At 45.6% G+C, this 21,809-nt stretch overlaps 1 protein-coding gene across 2 annotated transcripts; it reads left to right on the forward strand.

Annotated features, from left to right (window-relative positions):
• The first annotated feature begins 407 nt into the window (after nt 1–407).
• Nucleotides 408–21,505, forward strand: LOC137629508 (tubulin alpha-3 chain-like). 2 transcript variants are annotated; one of them, XM_068360862.1, is made up of 3 exons: nt 408–547; nt 17,430–17,652; nt 20,189–21,505. In XM_068360862.1, exons 1-3 carry the CDS (start codon nt 545–547, stop codon nt 21,316–21,318), a joined length of 1,356 nt encoding a protein of 451 aa, XP_068216963.1. In that variant the 5' UTR covers nt 408–544; the 3' UTR covers nt 21,319–21,505. The 2 variants fall into 2 exon arrangements, with proteins under 2 accessions (XP_068216963.1, XP_068216964.1); XM_068360863.1 differs by lacking the exon at nt 408–547 and adding an exon at nt 1,869–1,892.
• The last annotated feature ends 304 nt before the right edge of the window (nt 21,506–21,809 follow it).

The following is a 21,809-nucleotide window of genomic DNA, read 5'->3' on the forward strand; positions in this document are numbered from 1 at the left end:
TTGGTTTTTAAGGAATGCCTATTTCATGTTTGATTTGATAACTAAAGTGTAAAGGCCTGGTGTATCTAAAACCAGCAAAAGAAGAAATAAACATTGATTTAAAGACGATTACATTTTATGCGAATAACCGACTTGAAATTCTTGAATCTCCTTTCGTAAGATAGTTTCTAATTGTGTTTATGTTTGTTGTTTTTGCTCCTTAAGCTGATCAATAACTAAGTGGTTATTTTGCTTATTAAACCAGACTAGTAATATGTTTATTGTCTATTCATGGCGAAAAACACAATCTTATAATTACAAAGGTAAATATTGGAAATATTCTTATAACTGGTAACACTATACCACTTTTGAGCCAATGAACTCATGGTACTATAGGGCTAAACCAATCAGCGGAGTGCGTGGTATGACGTCATAAAAGTTATAAAACAGACTGGCCGCCCACTTGGTTTCAAATCACTCGAGATTGCGAGAGCGCAATTGACCATTCTTTTGATCTTGTCACTCTTAACGTTTCTCTACGTGATATCATTTTAAATACTTTATAATGGTGAGTTATTGTCTTTTTCGATATTTCGTTTTCCATTTTTCGTGTATAATACAATTATTATAAGGTTTTAGTGATGGATAGATAACGTAAAGTGTTCAATTTTCTGGGGCAGGCTCGAGAATGGGGTCCTTGTTTGAAAGGGCGCGGTATTGAGTGTTAACGGTTGCCGGTGGCGGAATCTTCCTGTATCCCTTGTCTTTCGTTTCGAAATTAAGGCGTGGCTGGAATTTTCCCAGGCCTATCTTTAGAATACATGGTACAATTATAATTGTGGACGGAATATTTTGAATAAAGCCTACCATTTATATTTCCGACGAATACGAAGCTATCTTCAATGGGGTCTTACGCTCTATTTTAGTCCAAGAAATTATTCTTATCGTGTAATTAAAATCTATCGGTTTCCAAACTTGTCATCTAAACACGCCATTTATATTTAATTACACGATTTGCACCTATTGACGTTCCCACAATTATTTTCTAGCTTTAGACAATTTTCCCAGATTCTAATCGGAGTTGTGAAAATTACTTATACACTTTGATGTGCTTGATTATATTTGGTAGTATACTTTTTTTATATTTCCTTAACCTATAATTGTTCAAATTTAAAATGTTTTGTGCCACTAACAACGGAAATTGTTTACTATGATTGGTGAAAAGTGATTCGGGAGCCTTTGTAGGTTGGCGGCCAGATCCCGTAGAAAACTGTAATATTCTGAACTATGGCCGTGGTTCTAAAAAACGATTTTGGCGGGAGAAGCAAACTTAAAAACCCACCTACTCTATGCTAAGAGCCGTATCCTTACCCAGGGGGCTTCGCCCCTCCCCCCGGACCTCCCCTCTCAACAGTTTCCTTACCTACGAGTACGACGGGAGAAGCTAACTTAAAAAAAAACCCATCCCCTTACCCAGGGGGGCTGCGCCCTCCCCCCCCGGACCCCCCTTACACAACATATTTAAGATCCATAGACCATTTCCAAACGTTTTTATTCTATACAAGATAACAGTAGGAGCGATAATAAGCAAATTAGGACGCTTGGCCATAGGGTTACAAACTACCCGTGATTCGGGCCAAAGACTATATACTGGAGGAAGATAGGCTCAAAATAGAATGTTAATACACTAGCTGGCAACTCCAAAGTGAACACAAAAGTTTGACCGCTCAGAATTTAGATGGCGTTGTAGGTATACCGTTTGTCGTCTGTTTGTTTACATTCAAAATTTGACAGTCAAACACACGAAATAATGGCGCCAACAGTGAATTAGTCACACACTGTGCTTTTTGCAATAAACGAAAAGAAACCGATCCTCATTAGGTGTTTCACAGGTTCCCTAAGGACAAAGAATGGTGAGTACTAACAGTACTAATGAGTAATCCCCATTGATATTGGATGTAAGGGTAAGGCAAGGCCTCCGCAGTTCATTTTTTTATTGTTTCAAACTTTTTTTTTTGTCATAAAGCTATGAAAGTATTATACTGTGTTTCTCGGGAGCTGATATATTTGGCGTTAGGAACATGTTTAGTGGCATGTAACATATCTAACTTTGATCTAACTTATAAGTGCATGAATATTTCCGCATGTTTGCACACACTAGTAGCATTACAGAAGTATATTGCTTAAACATGTTATTTTGTGTGAGTGTTCCTTGTATTCTATTTTTTTTTTCATTTCTTAAATTAAGACAAAATTTTACAGTATTTTTATACTACATTTGAATTTTAATGAACATTGAATGTGTTTTTACTGTGTACTTTCTATGTTTGCATATTTACTTATGTTTGCATTATGGATTTAATTTTCGAAGGAAACCTTTTTTTTTAGTAATGTTTTCTCATATTCATAATTATATTAGTTTATTTGCATGCAATTCATAATGTAATTTTGGTTTGTTTGTATGTTATTTTTTTTAGTTTTTTATATGTGCAATATTGTTTACAGAGTTATTTTGTCTTATTTGTGTATAATTCATTAAAGTTCAATTGCATGTGATCTATCTTGCACTTTTGGGTGGCTTGTATGCTTCCTTATTTCTATTTCCAACCACCTTTTGATTATTTTTATGGGTGATACAATTTAGTGAGTTATTTTGTTCCTTTTGTTTGTATATTTATACATTTATTATTCTATATTACTAAAGAGTATATATGAGTGCATTATGCCTTTCCGTTTCAATAAATAGAAAATTACAATTGTGTTTTGTACACACTTAATATCTCTATCCTACAGTGGCCTACAAACTGTGATTAAATGTATGCCTACACAAATGAACTTGTGGCTAAGTTAAACAAATCAGATATACAGTATTTTTTAATTTATTCGAGCGTGATATTTTATAGAACATTTAAAAATGATTGTTATACACAATACATAAATTTGCAAGAAAATTAACTGAATTATAAGAGTTATAGCTATTAAGTTTCTGATAAAATAGAATGAGTGTTGGGTTCAGCCTTCCTATCTTCCTTCAGTATATAGTCTTTGATTTGGACGTTCATAGAAACCTAGTTCGGTAGAACTTTTGAAGAGTTAAATGTTAGTATGCTCTTAATAAATAGAACTCGCGGCCTGAGGCCTGTAATTGCGATTGGGCGTAAAACAGAAATTTATACCCATCAAGGAACCTTCAGAATGTAGTTAGTCATGTATATAACTATTTAAAAGCTAGTTGTTCCAACACTGAGTACTTACCTCAAACTACTTTCTTAGGAGTAACTTGGATCTCCTCCCATCCGACCAGAGTTTTGTGTAGTTTACCCTATACCCGTTTTCTATGAGGGATAACCTCAGGCGTAGTGATACGCGCCCTGAGGCTAACCTCCGGGTCAAGAGAGCATGCTTGCTCAGGTCTCGACCTCCAGTAAGTTCTCTGGTCGCGTCGCGATATATTCTCGCTGCTCTCCTTAATCCCAGTGTGACTCTTTTTGTCTCACGTGGTTCCTTTGTGCTTTTCCCTGTGCGTTCTTGTGTCTCGTGGTGCTTCCTACTGCATCATGGAGCATCCCTGCCGTTGTCCTGGGCCTAGGGCCGGTAAATCGTGTGGTGCGTTCCTGTCGAAGCCTTAAGTAGACCTGCACTCCTTGTGTGTGTTCCCCTACAGCCACGTGTCCGGAGTGTGTGTCCTGGAACGAGGTGCAGTGGGTGCGTTACGGCACGAAGAAGTCGCCTAAGAAGCCGAGCATCTCTTCTTTCCTTGCTTTGCCGGGCGTGTTGTCGGACCGAGCTAACCTGCCACCCTCCCCTACCCAGAGTAGGGGACGAGGTAAGTCCGTTGCGGGGAAGAGGCCCGTGGCCCTTCCCCAGGAGTCTGATCTGCAGGAAAGTGGGGTTGTGGTGTCTTTCCAGGCAAGCGTGGGGCCTGAGGGAGGGACGGGAGTGTGTGGGGGGGGGGAGTCCTGGTGCAAGCAGGGCACGTCTCTGATGACCCTATGTGGGGGGGAAAATGTTCCAAATTCTCCAGTGTCTTGGGCTTGTTTTTCAGGAACATCTGCAGCCGAGGGTTCCATCGAGAAAGAACACTCGCCGCCATCAGACCCCCCTTGGTGGGTACCCTCGAAGACGCCCTTCATGTCCCCGCTGAGAATGGAAGAAGGCTTCGGTACCTGGTCCCCCACTGAAGAACGTCCGCGGTCCCCTCCAGCGCCATCTGCTACATTTCTGGACGTCTTCTTACAGGCCCCGTCGTCCATCGAGCGTCGAGGGAACCCTCCTACGTCATCGCGTGAGCCGGGCCCGCCTAAACGAGTCTACAAGTCGTCGGGCTCTCCAGTCGAGGCGTTTTCCTGTTCCTTGGAGAACGAAGCCCGGAGGAAACACAGAAGACGTCGGGAGAAGTCCCGTAGGAGGCACTCCCGTTCTCGCTCCCACTCCAGGTCCCGCCACGAGAGTAGGCGTTCCGGATCACCCAGAAGAAAATGGAGAAGTGGCTCCCTGGACGAAGAGTGGGTAGTCATCCCTCGCAGCAGACTGTTAGAGTTGGCTGCAGTTCCAGGCTCTTCGTCTTGGCGCCCTAGAGCCCATTCTCTGGAGAGATACTCGTCCGGTAGCAGATTCGACCGACGTAGGGAGTCTTCATTCCAGGTCCCAGCGGACAGGCATAAGTCCGCGAAGGTTCAGACTCTATCCACCCAGCGGAGAGAGTTGCCCCTTCGGTCTGGCAGCCGCGTCCAGACCTCCAAGGCATCCCTGAGCAGTCAAGATCGTGAGGTACGGCTCCCCTCGTCGAGCAGACCCGCAGATACGTGGGCCTCCGTGAGGAAGGATAGACTGAGGATGGAGGCCTCCGTCTCGACGGCTATGCCCTTCCTTCGGCCAGAACCCCAAGAGAGGGAGAGGGCCAAGGCCTTTTCTTCTCCCCGTACGAAGGCCTCTGACGGAGGAGCCCCGTCTCAAGCATTAGTTCGTCCTACGGGGAGCTGGATGACCAAGGGGAGGGTTCAGCAGCGGAGGTGTCAGCCTATCGAAGGGTGATAGGGCTCATTCGGAGACGCCACAAGCTGGACGAGCCAGAGCCCTCCGAGGAATTCTGGCGGTCCAGTCTCAACAGACTTGTGGATGCCCCCGTCCAGCAGAGACCCTCCCTAACACTACCGTTAGCCAGGGATGTGAAGCTAGGTAGAGCCCATGTGGACAATATTGTGGCCAACCACGCCGAGGCTCCCAAGAACCAGAGTTCCTCCAAACTGACCCAGAGCAAGTTTTACCCCCCGGAGTGCCACCGTGCAGGTGCCTCTACACTGGAACCTGCACTCGCTGTTTTAGGCCAGGGAGCAGTGAAAGAGAGGGCCTCTACAGCACCAATCTGCTTATCTCCATCGGAAGCCACCATGATGGAGGAAATAGCGAAGGACCTCGTGAAAGTCTCCTCCTGGCTGGATTGGTGGGCCTCTACCCTAGTGGGCGTCCAGGCCTCGTACGACCTCACGGTTCCAGAAAATCAGGCCTTACTCAAGGAGCTGATTAGCTTGGCAGGTAAGGCTCTGAAGTTTCTGTCTTACCAGTCCTTAGCGCAGGCTGCCAACTGGGTCCTACGGAGGAGGGACACGATCCTCAACAAGATCACTAGACGGCTTCCTGACAGAAGCGAGGTCCCTTAGAAGCCTAAGGACGACGACTATTTTCCCCCTGAAGGCAGCTGAGGAGTCAATTGAAAGTCAGGAAACTTGAGGATCCGGGCGATTCCAGACCCCCTCCAGTGAGGAGACCTGCACATAGAAGGTCTACCTCCGATGTGGTTCTACCTCCTCGGGATTCACCTAGCCAGCCCAGGAGAGAGACCCCTTATTACGGCCTGGTCACAGTCTTCTCAGCCCTCCCGTAGGAGAGCAGCCTCAGCTCAATCCTCCTATAGGCCTTCCTATGCAGCGTCCAAGAGAGGGCGCTCAGGCCGCACCTCTAGGAGGAGATAGGGAGGGAGGCCCCTACTCCTGCCGAAGCCTCAGGTGGGGGTATGCCTCAAACACTCTTGGCAAGCAAGGAAAGACCACGGAGCAGACCCGTGGACCGTGGCGGTCCTGAAGGAAGGGTACAGGTTACCCTTCCTAGCGGAACCCCCAGATCAACAGGCAGGGTGGTTAGCCCCCAAGGACCCCTTGAAAAAGACAGCCCTGCAGGAGGAGGTCTCAGCGATGCTGGCAAAAGGAGCGATAGAACCAGTCAAGGATCCTGGTCCAGAGTTCTACAGCAGGCTTTTCCTGGTGGAGAAAGCGACAGGGGGCTGGAGACCGGTCATAGACCTCTCAGCCCTCAACAAGTTTGTGTGCAAGACAGACTTCAAGATGGACACTCAGAAGTTGGTCTTAGCGTCCTTGAGGGAAGGGGACTTCATGATGTCAGTAGATCTCAAGGACGCTTTCTTCCAAATTCCAGTTCACCCCTCCAGCAGGAAGTACCTTCGGGTGAAATGGGGTACCCAAACGTTGCAGTTCAAGACCCTCTGCTTCGGGCTGTCCGCAGCCCCTCAGGTCTTCACGACGGTTTCAGCCTGGGCACACGAACAGGGCATTCGCCTGATTCGGTACCTGGACGACTGGTTGTTACTTTCAGCCTCGGAGGAAGTACTGGGGGAGCAAGGCACGAAGCTTCTGCGGTTCTGCAACGTCCTGAGTATCCTCAACCTGAAGAAGTCCCAGTTGATACCCTCCACCAGGATGACCTACCTCAGAATGGTCCTGGACTCCCGGTTGGCGAGAGCCTTCCCCTCCGCGGAGAGATTAGACAACTTAGATCAAGTCCTCCATCCCTTCCTGTCGGGCCAGCCCAGGAGAGCGATGGACTGGCAGAGCCTGATAGGCCACCTTGTGTCATTAGAGAAACTGATCCCCCAGGGCAGGCTGAAGCTCAGGGAGGTCCAGTGGAATCTGAAGGAGAACTGGAACCAGAGGGACACCCCCCACGAGGTTATTCCAGTTTTCCTGGAGACGAAGGAGGTCCTAGAGTGGAGGTGCGGCAGGTCGAACACCCTCAAGGGAATGCCCTTCGCAGCCGACCCTCAGGAGATGCTCCTGTTCACGGACGCATCAAAGGAGGGGTGGGGTACCCATCTCCTCGGAAGGTCAGCAAGAGGGAGTTGGACGGACAAGAAGGCCCAGCACATAGACGTGCTAGAGATGCGGGCAGTGCGAAGGGCGTGCCTGGTGTTCGTCCATCTACTCCGGGGGAACACGTGGCTCTGATGTGCGACAACGCCTCAGTGGTGGCCTACATAAAGAAACAGGGAGGACTAAGATCGAAGGAGTTGTGCGTCCTCACGTTGGAACTTCTGGAATGGGCCGAAGTAGAACAGATCAGAATCTCAGCAAGGTTCATTCCGGGAAAAAGGAACGTCCAAGCCGACGGCCTCAGCAGGATTGGACTAGTAGTGGGATCCGAATAGTCCCTGTACCCAGAAGTAGCCAAAACCTTCATTCAAAAAGGGGGATCGCCGGTGATGGGCCTCTTCGCAACGAGGTTGAACGCACAGCTCCTCATGTTTTGTTCTCTTGTGCCAGACCCAAGAGCGGCGTTCGGGATGCTCAGACAGGTCCTCAACAGAGTAAGGAGGGCGGACAACCTGTGGATGACTTTGGTAGTGCCCTGGTGGCCGGAAAGAAAATGGTTCGTGGATCTTAAAGAACTGGCACAACTTCTACCTTGGCCCCTTCCGGACAGGCCAGACCTTCTTCGGCAACCACATTTTCAAAGGTTCCACGAGAACCCTCGGTCCCTCCGCCTGCACACTTGGAGGAAAGAAAGCTATTCGTCGGGGACGGCAACGAGGATGTCAGGCTACCTGAGGCGATCATCGGCAGCGGTCTACCAGGCAAAGTGGGCCACCTTTACTAAATGGTGCACCTCTAAGAACATAAGCCCCTGAGGGCCTCCATCCTTTATCTCAGGGACGTGGCCAACATGTCCATCCGGCCATCAAGGGAGTACGAGCTGCTCTGGGCTAAGTCTTCCTCCTGAAGGGCATCGACCTGGGAACCTCCAGACATCTCTCGATGCTCATTAAGAGTTTCGAGCAATAGTGTCCCCCGCAAGCCGTTAGGGTGCCACAGTGGGACGTGGCCAGGGTCCTGAAGATGCTGTCAGAACCTCTCTTTGAACCCCTAAAGGACATCGTGGACAAGGATCTCGCCCTCAAGACAGTTTTCCTATTGGCATTAGCTTTGGCTAAACGAGTGGGGGAGATCCATGGACTGTCCTACGAAGTCGCTCACTCGAAGGGTTGGCGGGAGGTCACCTTCAGGTTCCTGCCATCCTTCGTAGAGAAGACCCAGAATCCGGCCATGTGGGATCCCAGGTTTGAGGGGTTCTCAGTACCAGCAATTCCTCACTTGGACAACTCTAGGGACTTGCATCTGTGCCCTGTCAGGGCGGTAAGAAAATACTTAGAGGACAGCCAGACTTCGGCCCGAGATCAAGTCTTTTGTTTCCACAGGCCTAGTGAAGAAGCCAGTCTCGAAGAACACTATCTCCTTCTGGCTGAGGCAGGTGATTATCAGGGCCTACAGAAAGGCAGATATCCCCCTGCCGGGAAAACCCAGACCCCACGACATTAGGTGTCTTAGTACTACCTTAGCTTTGAAGAAGAATATGGCAGTGGGCCAGAACCTGAGAACAGGCACCGGGGCTAACCAGTCTACCTTCACTGATCACTACTTGGAGGACCATTCAAGAAAATCCCTGGATGGGTTCTCGATAGGTACAGTCATTTCCGTGCTCCAAACGGTTTAAAGGTGTAGCCCCAGCGATAACCATGGGTAGTAAGTACAAGAGACACAGGTTCGTTCCTTAAACCCCCTTGTTCTTCCTCCCCCTATTTAAGCTTTAAATGGTCTCAGATAGGACTCTGAGCTGGCTAAAAGTACCCCTACTTTGGAAGGACATGTCTCCTACGATTTCTTGCAGAGGCGAGTTACTTAGGCACTAAGAAGGGATTTTGACGTAGGAAAAATCTATTTCTGGGCGAGGGACCTGTGCCGCCCAGTGAATAAGCTCCATTTAAGCACTTATTCTTAGGTAATTTACTGCTAAATATACCAGAGAAAAAATGTAAAGGAGTGCTAGGTTAACTAGCTCGCTCACCTATTGGTGTCGGTATAAAATTGGGCGTATATTCCAGAGGTCCCGCACTATTTAGATTAATCCACGACAGAGAACCCCAATAGAGGAGAGCCGTTCAACCTCACTCGGTACTACTACAATGCATCCGCTCAGAACCCAACTCCTTAGCACCCAAAGTTTGGGGACTCCAAGGGAGAGGAGCTGGGAGGGTTCACTGGGCGGCACAGGTCCCTCGCCCAGAAATAGATTTTTCCTACGTCAAAATCCCTTTTCTGGGCTCGAACCTGTGCCGCCCAGTGAATCTATACAAGAGAAAAATGTCACCAAACTTGCAAAATAAAGGAAAAAACATAAGCGTAAGAGAAATACAGGATGCTTTAATCAGAGATGAGTACCAAAAAACAATTATAAGGGTATCTTAAATATGAACATAAATCCAATAAGGTAGGTATAATAATGCCGTGAGTGATAATATATACAGATACTCAGGAGCATAAAAATTTACAAATATAATAACAGTATTCAGGTGCGAGACCAACGAATACAATAGGGTATAAATGAGGCAGGTAAGAGGGAGAGATAAAGAGTCAAGGCATTAACCTGTGAGTTACTCGGGAGTAACTACGCTCCCTGCGGCTACTGTAGAAAATTTTAGGGCTTCCAAATGTTTAAGGTAGTGTTTCTTGAACACTGACGGTGATTTCCACCCTGTATACCTGGAAAGGTCTGTAAAATTCATGTGGTGAAAGAAGTTCACCGAGGTGGCAACCGCCCTGATATCATGTGCAAGAGGAAAAGAGTCAGGGTTAGCTTGTTTAATAAAATACAAAATTTGTTGCCTGATCCCTTTAATAGTAATGGTACCGCCTTGTTCTCTAACGAATAGAGGCCCCGAGGAGTTAGAGGAGGTCCGGGATAGATAAGACCTAAGAGTAGTGACAGGGCACAGCGACGGATCTTGCGTGAGGGGAACAATTTTCCAGGAGGTCCATCTGTTTTGAGGGTCTTCATTCTTAGCCAAAAAGAATTTGTTAGGAGAAAGAAGGACCTCTCCTGAAGGCAGAAAGTCAATATGACCCGGGTCTCTCGACAAGGCTGCCAATTCAGAAATTCTTGCCCCGGAAGCCAAGCTCACTAGGAAAAGTGTTTTCCTGAGAAGGGGCATGTAATCACAAGAACTGTTAATGGTATCAGAAGCCAATTTGAGTACGTCATTAAGGAACCAGGTCACCGGGGTAGGACGAGTAACCGGTTTCAGTCTGGCACAAGCTTTCGGAATTGAAGCTAACAAAGAGTCGGTTAAGTCTATGTTAAAACCCACTAGGAAGATCTTTTTCAGAGCCGATTTAATAGTGGTGATAGTATTGGCTGCCAGACCTGATTCTAATAAAGATCTAAAGAAAGTGACTGTAAGGTTCAAGTTCATACAGTTCACGTCTGAGTCTATTAAAAATTTTGCCAACTTTTTAACTGCAGAGTCATACTGACGGATGGTGGAATCCCGTTTATCTGATTCTAGGAACAAGGTGTTTTGAGGATCAATATTGGCACCATGCATAGCCGCAAACTTCATAAAGTCCATAAAGTTAGGGCGCTCTGAATGTTTGAGAAAGCGTACACAACGCGTGTTTGTACTATCTGAGACAGAACCGGATTGGGTATCGGGTGAGGGTATAGTCTCAACTCCCGCAGGAGAGGATACCAGTTGCTCTTGGGCCAGTTGGGTGCGACCAAGGCTACTTGTCCCTTGAAGGATCTCAGTTTGTCTAGAACTTTCAGCAAAAGATTCACCGGGGGAAAGAGATAAATCTTTTCCCAGTTGTCCCAATTCTGTGACATGGCGTCTGTGGCGTAAGCCTGAGGGTCTAGATTGGGAGCCACATATACTCTCAATTTGTGGTTGGATTCCGTGGCGAAGAGGTCCACTTGGAGACCGGGAACCTGAGAGAGAATCCACCGAAATGACTTTAGATCGAGTGACCATTCCGATTCTAGAGGGGAGGTCCGGGACAGGGCGTCTGCCACTACATTCCGGACTCCCGCCAGGTGGACAGCTGAAAGATGCCAACGGTTCGAGGCTGCTAGGGAGAATATGGCTATTAGAACATGGTTCAGAGGCCCTGACTTTGACCCGCCTCTGTTGAGGCAGCGGACCACCACTTCGCTGTCGAGGACCAGACGAAGGTGTTGTTTCTTGGGAAGAGCGAGACGTTTCAGGGTTAGAAGAACTGCCATGGCCTCTAGCACATTGATGTGAAAATGGCGGAACAAGGGAGTCCAAAGACCTTGAACTTTCTTGAGCTGAGAATAGCCGCCCCAACCTGATAGGGATGCGTCTGTGTGAATGATTAATTCCGGGGGCGGAAATCGAAGGGGAACTGACTTTGACAGACTGTTTGCTCTTGTCCAAGGAAGAAGTCTTTCCCGTAGAATGGGAGGAAGGCGGACTTTCCTGTCCCGGAGCTTCCGGTTCGCCCTCGAACGCCAGACACGATTGATATCTTTCAATTTTGCCTTCAGAAGAAGATCCGTCACTGAGGCAAACTGAAGGGAACCCAGAATCTTCTCTTGAAGCCGTCTGGAACTTACTTTGTCTTTGAGAAAGCGTTTGGTGTTTCTTGCAATCTCTAACCTCTTGGGTCTGGGAAGACACAGAGTATGAGATATAAGATCCCATTGCAGGCCGAGCCATTGGAACTTCGATTTTGGAAGAAGACGGGACTTCTTGAAGTTGATCTGGAAGCCTAGAGATTGAAGATAATGGATGACTTTGTGAGTGGCTTTTAGGCAATTTTGGGAGGTGTCTGACCAAATGAGCCAGTCGTCCAGATAGGCTACTACTTGAATCCCTTGATTCCTGAGTTCCTGAACAGCGACTTCTGCTAGCTTTGTGAAGATCCTTGGGGCAATGTTGAGCCCGAAAGGCATCACCTTGAAGGAGTAACTTTTTGTCCCCTAAGCGAAAGCCTAGGTACGGACGGAAGTGTCTCGCTATCGGGACGTGATAGTAGGCGTCTGTAAGATCGATAGAGGTGGTGACGGCCCCACGGGGAAGTAAGGTCCGCACCTGCGAGACGGTAAGCATTCGAAACTTGTCGCATTGAATGGACAAGTTGAGAAGGGATAGATCTAGAATCACTCTTCTCTTGTCTGAATCCTTCTTCGGAACACTGAACAGCCGACCTTGAAACTTCAGATGTTTCGTTTCTTGTATGGCATTCTTTTGTAAAAGTTCCTGGACAAATTCGACCAGGTCCGGAGTGGAATGTTGACGAAATTTGTTCGGAGGAGGAGGTCCTTGAATCCAACTCCACCCTAGTCCCTTGGAGATGATTCTGAACGCCCAGGGACTGAACCTCCATTTGTTGCGGAAGGCATAGAGCCTCCCCCCTACCTGCTGCACCTCAGTATTGGTTTGAGGAGTTGCCTCCACGTCCGCCTCGGAAGTTCTTTCCTCTGCGAAAGGCTCTTCCCCTGCCTTTGTTCTGGTTAGAGCCACGGTGGTAGCCTCTACCTCTACCATAACTCTGGGAAGAGCTATGAGCCTCGTAGGACTGGTTAAAGGCAGGGGAAGTGGCGGAGGCACCAGAAAGCTGGCTCTTAGGTAGCAGAACGGTGACATAGTCATCCGAAGGAGCCCGAGAGGTGGAAGGCTGTGCAGGGGCAACAGAAGATGGAGGAAGAGGCAGCCGGAAGTTGGATGAAGCACTCTGTTGTTGCCTGAACTGGGTGGAGGTATATGGTCTAAGCTTCTTCCTACCCCGGGCTTGATAATTTGCGGGGTCATACTTGCGTTTAGGGGTCAAACCCCAACGGGCTTTAAGGCTCTGATTAACCCTAGTGGCCTCCGCCAAGACTTCCTCTACGAGATCCTCGGGGAAGAGATTTGAACCCCAACAGGAGGACCGGATGAGTTTATTAGGTTCATGCCTAATCGTCGCCTCAGCTAGAACATGCTTGCGACATCTGCGTTTAGCAGTAGCAAAGTCATATAAGTCATAATATAACGACTGTAGCGTAGCCTTGTTGAGAGACTTAAAAATACTCTCCGTATCGTAAGTCAAGGCTATCGACTCCGTGGATGTGGCCAGGTTTAGAGTACGGCCCACACGTAGGCGGGAATCATATTCCTGTTTAATGAGAGATTCCGGGAGACGGGGAAGCTTCTCACTAAACAAGACTGAGGCACAGTCTGCTGCAAGCTTGCCGGAGGTAAAGGTGGTATGGACGTTGTCCCAACACTCAATACCTGAGGGAAGAAGGAGGGAGATTGGATCCACCTCTCGGATGGGAGGCAAGGGCTTCTCCTCCAGAGCATATTGAAAGGCAAGCTCTGCCACCTTATTGACGCATGGAGTCAAGGTGTTCTTGTCCATTAAGAACATCGTAAAGGAGCTTTTATGAGGCGTCAGCATGGTGTTAGTGCAGCCGATGTCATTCAAAAATCTGGCCCAAACAGATTGGGCTTGCTCCTTCGGGAAGATGACCGTCTCTTTGGGGACCTTGTCTAATCGGACTAAAGCTTCCTCGGTAAGTCTGGCATAACCATGAAATGGAAATGCCAGACCCGGAGGAAAGAATTCAAAGTCCTCTAGAGGGCGAGTGCCAAGGCCCTCCAGAGTCAACATTCCGTCTGAGAACGGGGAATGAAGAGCCATCCGCCAGGGGTTGTTCTTGGCAAACGGCGGGAGCTTAGAGGCATCCGGTATGAGAGAGCTTTGGACTCTCTCCGGAGCTCCTTGCTCTAAAGCCCCAATTCTCTGACCGAAGTTAGAGAACATCGTGTCCATCCTCGACTGCATCTCCGAAACCAACTTTTCCTGCATCTCCGACACGATGCGAAGCATAGCTGATTCGGAAAGGCCCGGGCTAGCAGCAGGAGGGGCGGAAGGAACTCCCGGGTCGTGAGACTTAGAGGAGGAACCAGAGGTCTTTGAAGACGGGTTTGTACCAGGTTTAGAGCCATGAGAAGTCTTGTGAGGCTTGCGAGCTTTGGGTAAGGTCCTTGAAGTAGACTTATCCTTAGGGGGAACCGGGTATGAACGTTGAGACGAATCACGGTCCCCAGAAAATCCAAGAAAGGAAGAGCGATCAGAAGAAGAAGAAAGAGCGGGGCTGAGGATAGGAATCTCAGCGCCGGACACACCTGCCTCACTTACCACCCTACCTGTATCCGGCTCGTCTAGCAACATTGGTTCGACGTCCAGGTTCATGGAGGCAACATTGTCCTCCAGACCTCCGGGGGCGTCCGATGGATCTTGCTCTGGGTCGATGAGACCCGTTATAGTGGCATCAATGTGGGCAATGATGGGAGCTGCCACATGCCTAGCCACAGCAGCTGAAGACTTGGCGTTGGGGTAAACCATGGTGCAGTAGTCCTCAGATAGGACGTACGGCCGCTTAGACTTTACATTCCGGGCAAAACCACCAACCCACACCTTCAGTGTGGCCCGAGCCGCAGACTTTTGCTCCGGGGATGCCTGAAATAATAGTGGGAATTATAAAAGGGAAACTCCCAATGGTCCTTCAAGACCATAGATATCTTACTAATAGTAAATAAAATAAAAAGGCAATATAGCCAACGGGACTCACCGAGTCAGAACCAAGGGTAGTGATGAGGTCGAAGCAAATCACACAGTTATCCGGGTGCCATACCACAACGTCTTCCAGTTGAACCCCACAAGGGGCGTGAGATCGGCAGACGGAGTGGCCACAAGGCTGGTGCAGAACAGCTGCACAGGCCGGCGTCAGACAATGCACCATCTGTAAAAAGAATAGTATATGAGAAACTGTAATTCTCTTAATTAGGGGCGGGTCTGGAGGACCCGGGCCTAACATAGGTCTAACACAAGATTAGAGCCTAACTACTATTCTATAAGTGGCCTAACATAGGTCTAACACAAGAATAGAGTTTAACTATACTATTCTTTTAAGTAGGGCCTAAAATAGGTCTAACACAAGATTAGACTGTAAAAAATAAAATAATTTTTTTTTTTTTTTTTTTTTTTTTTTTTTTTTTTTTTTTTTTTTTTTTTTTTTTTTTTTTTTTTTAGGGGCGGGTCCGGAGGACCCGGGCCTAACATAGGTCTAACGCAAGGTTAGAGCTTAACTATAATATTCTTACATAGGGGCGGGACCGGGGGTCCCGGGCCTAAACATAAGTCTAACTTGAAACTAAAGTATAGCCATCCATTCCGGTCAAGCCGGGAGCATAAAAAAGGATGCAAAAACAAGGAATTAAGACACATAGTGTCTGATTTCCCGGGGTGGGGTAGACCCCGGGCCGGGAAATAAAGGTATATTCAATACCAATTCCTTTAGGGACTCCGGGGTAGTGATCTGTCATATATAATCATCATAGGAAATGTTATAAAATAATAGGGGGGCGGAACTGTAACTAAGAACTGCCAATCGAACCCGGAGGGTTTCGTATAACATAAGCCAGAATGAAAAGTGAATATAAAATAGGGTACACCGGGATCCAACTCTGTAGACCGGTGGCCAACCAGACTAGACAGAGACTAAACCGCCGGGCCACCCGGAGGACAAAGTCCATAAACACTTAACTACCCCCTCTAAAAGGAGGGAAGGCAACGGTCCCTTAGTGGAGGAGGGAGAAGCCTAGCCTCCCACCTAGCTAGAGGGGGAGCGTGGGGGAGGATCACGTGATACGAGGCAGCAGGGCTACCAACTGACGATCCCCAATCAGACAGATCAAACGGAGTAATGGCACAAATATTCATTACAATAATAATAATAATAGCGTTAAATATATGAATAAACACATTGAAAATTTTTGGGCAAGGCATGCAACATAAATAATTAAATCACAAAAGACACACCTGATGGCTAAAATAACATTGCCGCCTTAGCACGGTCGGCAGCCATAGCGATACGTAAATGATATCGGCCCAAAATTTGAACCACGAGGATTCTAAACGCTAAATAATGAATATTCACAATAACAAATAATATTTGATAATAAAAATAATACACATAGTAACACCGCAAGTGAAAATTAAAAGCTCTCAAAAACAGGAGTACCAACTGTAGTGAAATCAAGCAAGATCGGTATGAACGAAGAGAATAAACTCCTATAATATAAATATTAAACGATCTAGGTTGCTCAAAACACAGTAAAATCCAGCTTGGTACTTAACTTAGACGGTGTCTCCTGGGAAACCGACGAAGAAGCCATAATTCACTAGAAAATATCCAAAAGCGAGAGCACCAGAAAAAAAGCGGGTTACTTTGAACGTTGTGCTAAAAGGAGTTGGGTTCTGAGCGGATGCATTGTAGTAGTACCGAGTGAGGTTGAACGGCTCTCCTCTATTGGGGTTCTCTGTCGTGGATTAATCTAAATAGTGCGGGACCTCTGGAATATACGCCCAATTTTATACCGACACCAATAGGTGAGCGAGCTAGTTAACCTAGCACTCCTTTACATTTTTTCTCTGGTATATTTAGCAGTAAATTACCTAAGAATAAGTGCTTAAATGGAGCTTATTCACTGGGCGGCACAGGTTCGAGCCCAGAAATGAGTTTTTTTGTCTAGTTTCCTCTTTTCTCGCTTTTCTTTGGGGTCAACAGGACCTAGCCTCTTATCTAGGTCTTTGGATATATCTCGGCACAGTCTCTGAAGTTTAAAAGGCCACTCCCACTTCCTAAAGTATAAGTCTCCAAAGAAAGTAGTTCGAGGTAAGTACTCCATGTTGGAACAAATCACAAATTTTAAGTAATTGTATTTTTCCTAACAGTACTTACCTCTAACTACTTTCGGGTAATGGCCCGCCCTGCCTTCCCCGAGTGTCTTCTGGAATTGTTAGAGACCTAAGCTACCAAGAAATTACTGGAGGTAGAGACCTGAGCAAGCATGCTCTCTGACCCGGGGTTAGCCTCAGGGTGCGTATCACTCCGCCTGAGGTTATCCCTCATGGAAAACTGGTATAGGGTAAATTACACAAAACTCTGGTTGGATGGGAGGAGATCCCAGATACTCCTAAGAAAGTAGTTCGAGGTAAGTACTGTCAGGAAAAATACAAATTACTTAAAATTTGTGATTTTTTATTTAAAATTGTCCAGGTGTAACAGGACAATGGTATTTTTTTTTTGTATTACAGGTAATGAGTAACTTGAGTTATGGCTAAAGACATGTTTAGCTCCAATCTTAAATTTGACTAATATGCTTATCGTAACCCCGTTTGCCTCGGCACTATTTTTAGTTTTTTTTTAGCAAAAATTTAAAATTTGGTCAACTTGCTTTAATGTAACCACATTTTCTGCTAGGCACTATTTTCTTTTAAATTTCAAATTAATAATACTTCGTTTTCTCATTTCAGCGTGAATGCATCTCAATCCATGTTGGCCAGGCTGGTACCCAGATGGGCAATGCCTGCTGGGAATTGTACTGCCTTGAACATGGCATCCAGCCTGATGGACAAATGCCATCTGACAAGACCATCGGTGGTGGTGATGACTCCTTTAATACCTTCTTCAGTGAAACTGGATCAGGGAAGCATGTACCCAGAGCAGTATTCGTAGATCTTGAACCCACCGTAATTGGTAAGTTGGTTGTAGAATTGGTTTTAATTAATTTAAATCTAGATTTACTCTACTGTGACAGGTTCTTTTCCGGTCCAATACAGCAGGGGAACCCCACTCCCTACAGGACCTCCCCTGTCTTTTTACCTTGCTCATTCAGTGTTTAAAAGTTGCATATCTCGTATTATTCAATTACTGTTAACTCTTCACTATTGACTCACGGAATAAGTCTTCAGTTTCCTCTTGAAAGCCTTCAGGGCTAAATTCATTTGGATGTCTCATGGGAGCGTATGTCGTCTTGGGGCCGCATAGAGGCTCTGGTGCCTACAATAGACATGGCTTCCAATAGTTTGAAGCTATCTAGCTATTCTCGTGTCGTCACGATTTGTTGCTAGTTTGTAACCTACCCAAGTACCTTCAGTTATTAACCTATTCCACTTCATGTTTTTTTTTTTTCTCTCGTATTTTTCACCACTCCATCAAACCAAGTAGATTAGTCCTTTCCATCGGTGGGCACATGGTATCATGTTCGCTTTTACTCACTTTTACAAGTGGTCGTAAGACGGTTAACACTTCTCCCGACAGACTTTGGTCATCATGATCACAGGGAATGTTGATAGCATAGGTCGACACTTACCTTCTCTAGGGGGGAAAAGGGGTGGTTGTCATTTAGGTAACCTTAACCTTGTCCAAGTTATTGAACCATGTTTCAGATAATGCTTGTATGTCCAACTATTATTTTATCAATTCTCAAATTTGAATACTCTTACCTACAGATTGTGTATTTACATGACCACAGAATTTACTGTGGTCACTTGGTTCAACTTTGTAGTTTATACACTTTGACGCTTGCAAATTACTCCTTGGTGGATTGTTTTCTAGAACATTACCCGCAGACTTTATCATCATTCTTAGACTTGTAATCTTTTCAAGGTGTTCATACCTCTGACAGTGGTAGCAGGTGATCACATGGTACCTATCACGTATGTATAAAGTACCTCATCGTAACTAACTTCTCCATTATCATGAATAGTTCGAACTCCAGGATCACTCCCTCATAGTGGGTGGTCCCATCCGAAGCATTTTTCTCCAGGACTACTTATCTTTTTATTTTAGTTTTGGTCCAAGCAGTGATTTCTTTGAATCAGCGTTTACTACATAATCTTCATCATTGTACACATTGCATGTCATTATTTTTTATTTGTTTTTCCATTTTTCTTTTCAGTGTCAGCATCCTATGTGAAAATTTGGTTGCTGTCTCTTCTCTGATAATTTTGTAAAGTTAACCTTTCCATTCTTCGAATGCCTGTTCAACCTCACGTTTTTTTCCAGTAATTTTAGGTATTTGTTGATATAATTACCTGATCAGATAAGATTCACATTGAGGCTTTGCCTTTGCAACGACGATTCTGTCTTTTAGGTTTGTTACTTATTTTCACTAGTTTTTCTCTTTTCATCCATATTCGTTGTAATACACTTCATATTTTCTAAACAAAAAAGGAATTTTCCAGGTGTTTGTGCACTAGTTGGAGCTTAATTGCTTCTATTCTTATATCGCTAAACTGATATAAGATTTTTTTTTTCCCTGAACATTGTCAGCAAGTGTTTTCTTGAGTTTGGGTCCATTGATGTTTGTAGTGTTGCCTGGATTGATTCCATATTCATGGCAAGAATGTCAACTTTGTGAGGTCAGTAGTCTGGCTGGAATTTGCTACATGTCCCCTAAGGTCCGCAAGATTGTTTTCAAAGTAGTCTATTTTTGCGTATTATCCGTTCAGGTAATTTCTCTCATTCACATCTTAATGAAGGAGAGGTCGAATTGGTGAGGGATCTATGGTCGTGGTTCAATCATGCCCCAGTTTTCTATACCGACACGGTGAGTGAGCTAGGTTTATTCCTGGCATTCCATGCATCTCTTTTTCTCTGGTATATTCAGCAATAACTATGCCTTAGAAATGGTGCTAGAGGAGCATTTCTCGGTGCAATAAGGTTCCTCGCCCAGAAATAGATTTTTCCTTCGTCAAAATCCCTTTAATAGGTTGGCTTGTTAAGCTTTGCCTACGTAGTTAGAGCATAACCAATCAAGGTTATTCAGTTAATTATCAGTGATGTCTGTGATCACTATATACATTTATGGTAGAATTTATTGATTCTCATCCTATTAATTTTTTCCGGTCTCCATCCATGGGTTTACATAGGCTAGGCAGAAATGGTTAGGGACAGACATAGTGTACCGTTTGTTATCACTTACGTTTCTCCATAAGATTAACTAATATCTAATATTCTAAGCTAGAAACAAAAAGCTGAACTATTTCAAGATTAACATTTGCAACTTGCACAAACCTTGGTGCCTTACTTTTTGGAACTGAACACTTTCAACTTCCAGTAACTTGTGCACAAACTTTGTTACCTATTTTGAAGCTGAACATTAACTTTGATATTTTTATCTTATAACATTCACAAAATAGTTTTTTTTTTTTCAAGCTGAACGTTTTTGATGCACTAAGTTATTCTTTGCATGCTGAACCTTATTAACTAACAAACCTTTGCCTTGCAGATGAAATCAGAACTGGGGTTTACCGCCAACTGTTCCACCCTGAACAACTTATCACTGGCAAGGAAGATGCCGCCAACAACTATGCCAGAGGTCATTATACTATTGGAAAGGAAATCGTCGATATGGTATTGGACAGAATTAGGAAACTTGCCGATAACTGCACGGGTCTGCAAGGGTTCTTAATCTTCCACTCCTTCGGTGGTGGCACCGGTTCCGGCTTCGCGTCTCTCCTCATGGAGAGATTATCTGTTGACTACGGCAAGAAGAGCAAGCTGGAATTCGCCATCTACCCCGCCCCTCAAGTTGCCACTGCTGTCGTTGAACCCTACAACTCCATTCTGACCACCCACACCACCCTTGAACACTCCGATTGTGCCTTCATGGTTGATAACGAAGCAATTTATGACATCTGCCGCAGGAACTTGGACATCGAAAGACCCTCCTATACCAACTTGAACCGTCTCATCGGCCAGATTGTCTCCTCGATCACCGCATCTCTCAGATTTGATGGTGCCCTCAATGTGGACTTGACAGAGTTCCAGACTAACCTGGTGCCTTATCCCAGAATCCACTTCCCCCTCGTTACCTATGCCCCTGTAATTTCTGCTGAGAAGGCCTACCACGAGCAGCTGTCAGTTTCTGAAATTACCAATGCCTGCTTTGAGCCTGCCAACCAGATGGTAAAGTGTGATCCCCGTCATGGTAAGTACATGGCCTGTTGCCTGCTGTACCGTGGTGATGTTGTACCCAAGGACGTTAATGCAGCCATCGCTGCAATCAAAACTAAGAGGTCAATCCAATTTGTGGACTGGTGTCCAACTGGCTTCAAGGTTGGCATCAACTACCAGCCCCCAACTGTTGTCCCAGGTGGTGATTTGGCCAAGGTATCCAGAGCCGTTTGTATGTTGTCCAACACTACTGCCATTGCAGAAGCATGGGCCAGGCTGGATCACAAGTTTGACTTGATGTATGCCAAGCGTGCCTTTGTCCACTGGTATGTTGGAGAGGGCATGGAAGAGGGAGAGTTCACTGAAGCCCGTGAGGATCTCGCTGCCTTGGAAAAGGATTACGAAGAAGTTGGCGTCGATTCAGCCGATGCAGAAGGAGAGGCTGAAGGTGACGAATATTGAGGACTTTATTTATTTCTTCCTTGTCTGTCATTAATTTTTCTTTGTGTTCATTTTCATTTGATTCAATTATAAGACCTCTTCTTGATAGAGATTGGTCCATAAACATCTCATTCCAGAATAGAATACCAATGTGGATTATGAAAAACTTTTATTTTTTTACATATTGAATAAAAAAATTTTTCAAATATTTGCTTTATCAATTTTAAAAACCTTTGCTATATTTGTAGTCATTAATATCTAGTCTTGGTACTCTTGTATATTAATGTTATTTAATGTTATTGAAGTCATCCATCCCAAATTCTTCAATTAAATACCAGACCCTCAAGGATAAAACATTCTTTAAAAGTAGACTGGAGGGCTGCTGCATCATCCTGGTTACTATCTGGCCATTTTGGCAATGGTGCAACATTCAATGTTGCATGTGTGTAAGGTTTCATATGCTATTTATGTATACAGTACTTGAAATACTAACTTGGCATTGCTCTAAAAAA

Source organism: Palaemon carinicauda, chromosome 37 (genome assembly GCF_036898095.1).
Source record: "Palaemon carinicauda isolate YSFRI2023 chromosome 37, ASM3689809v2, whole genome shotgun sequence".
In the NCBI taxonomy this organism is placed as follows: domain Eukaryota; kingdom Metazoa; phylum Arthropoda; class Malacostraca; order Decapoda; family Palaemonidae; genus Palaemon; species Palaemon carinicauda.

Excerpts from the sequence above, each read along its gene's own strand:
- LOC137629508 (XM_068360862.1), top strand. Across the intron at positions 17,653-20,188 it reads TCTTGAACCCACCGTAATTG|ATGAAATCAGAACTGGGGTT; the intron begins GTAAGTTGGTTG and ends TTTGCCTTGCAG.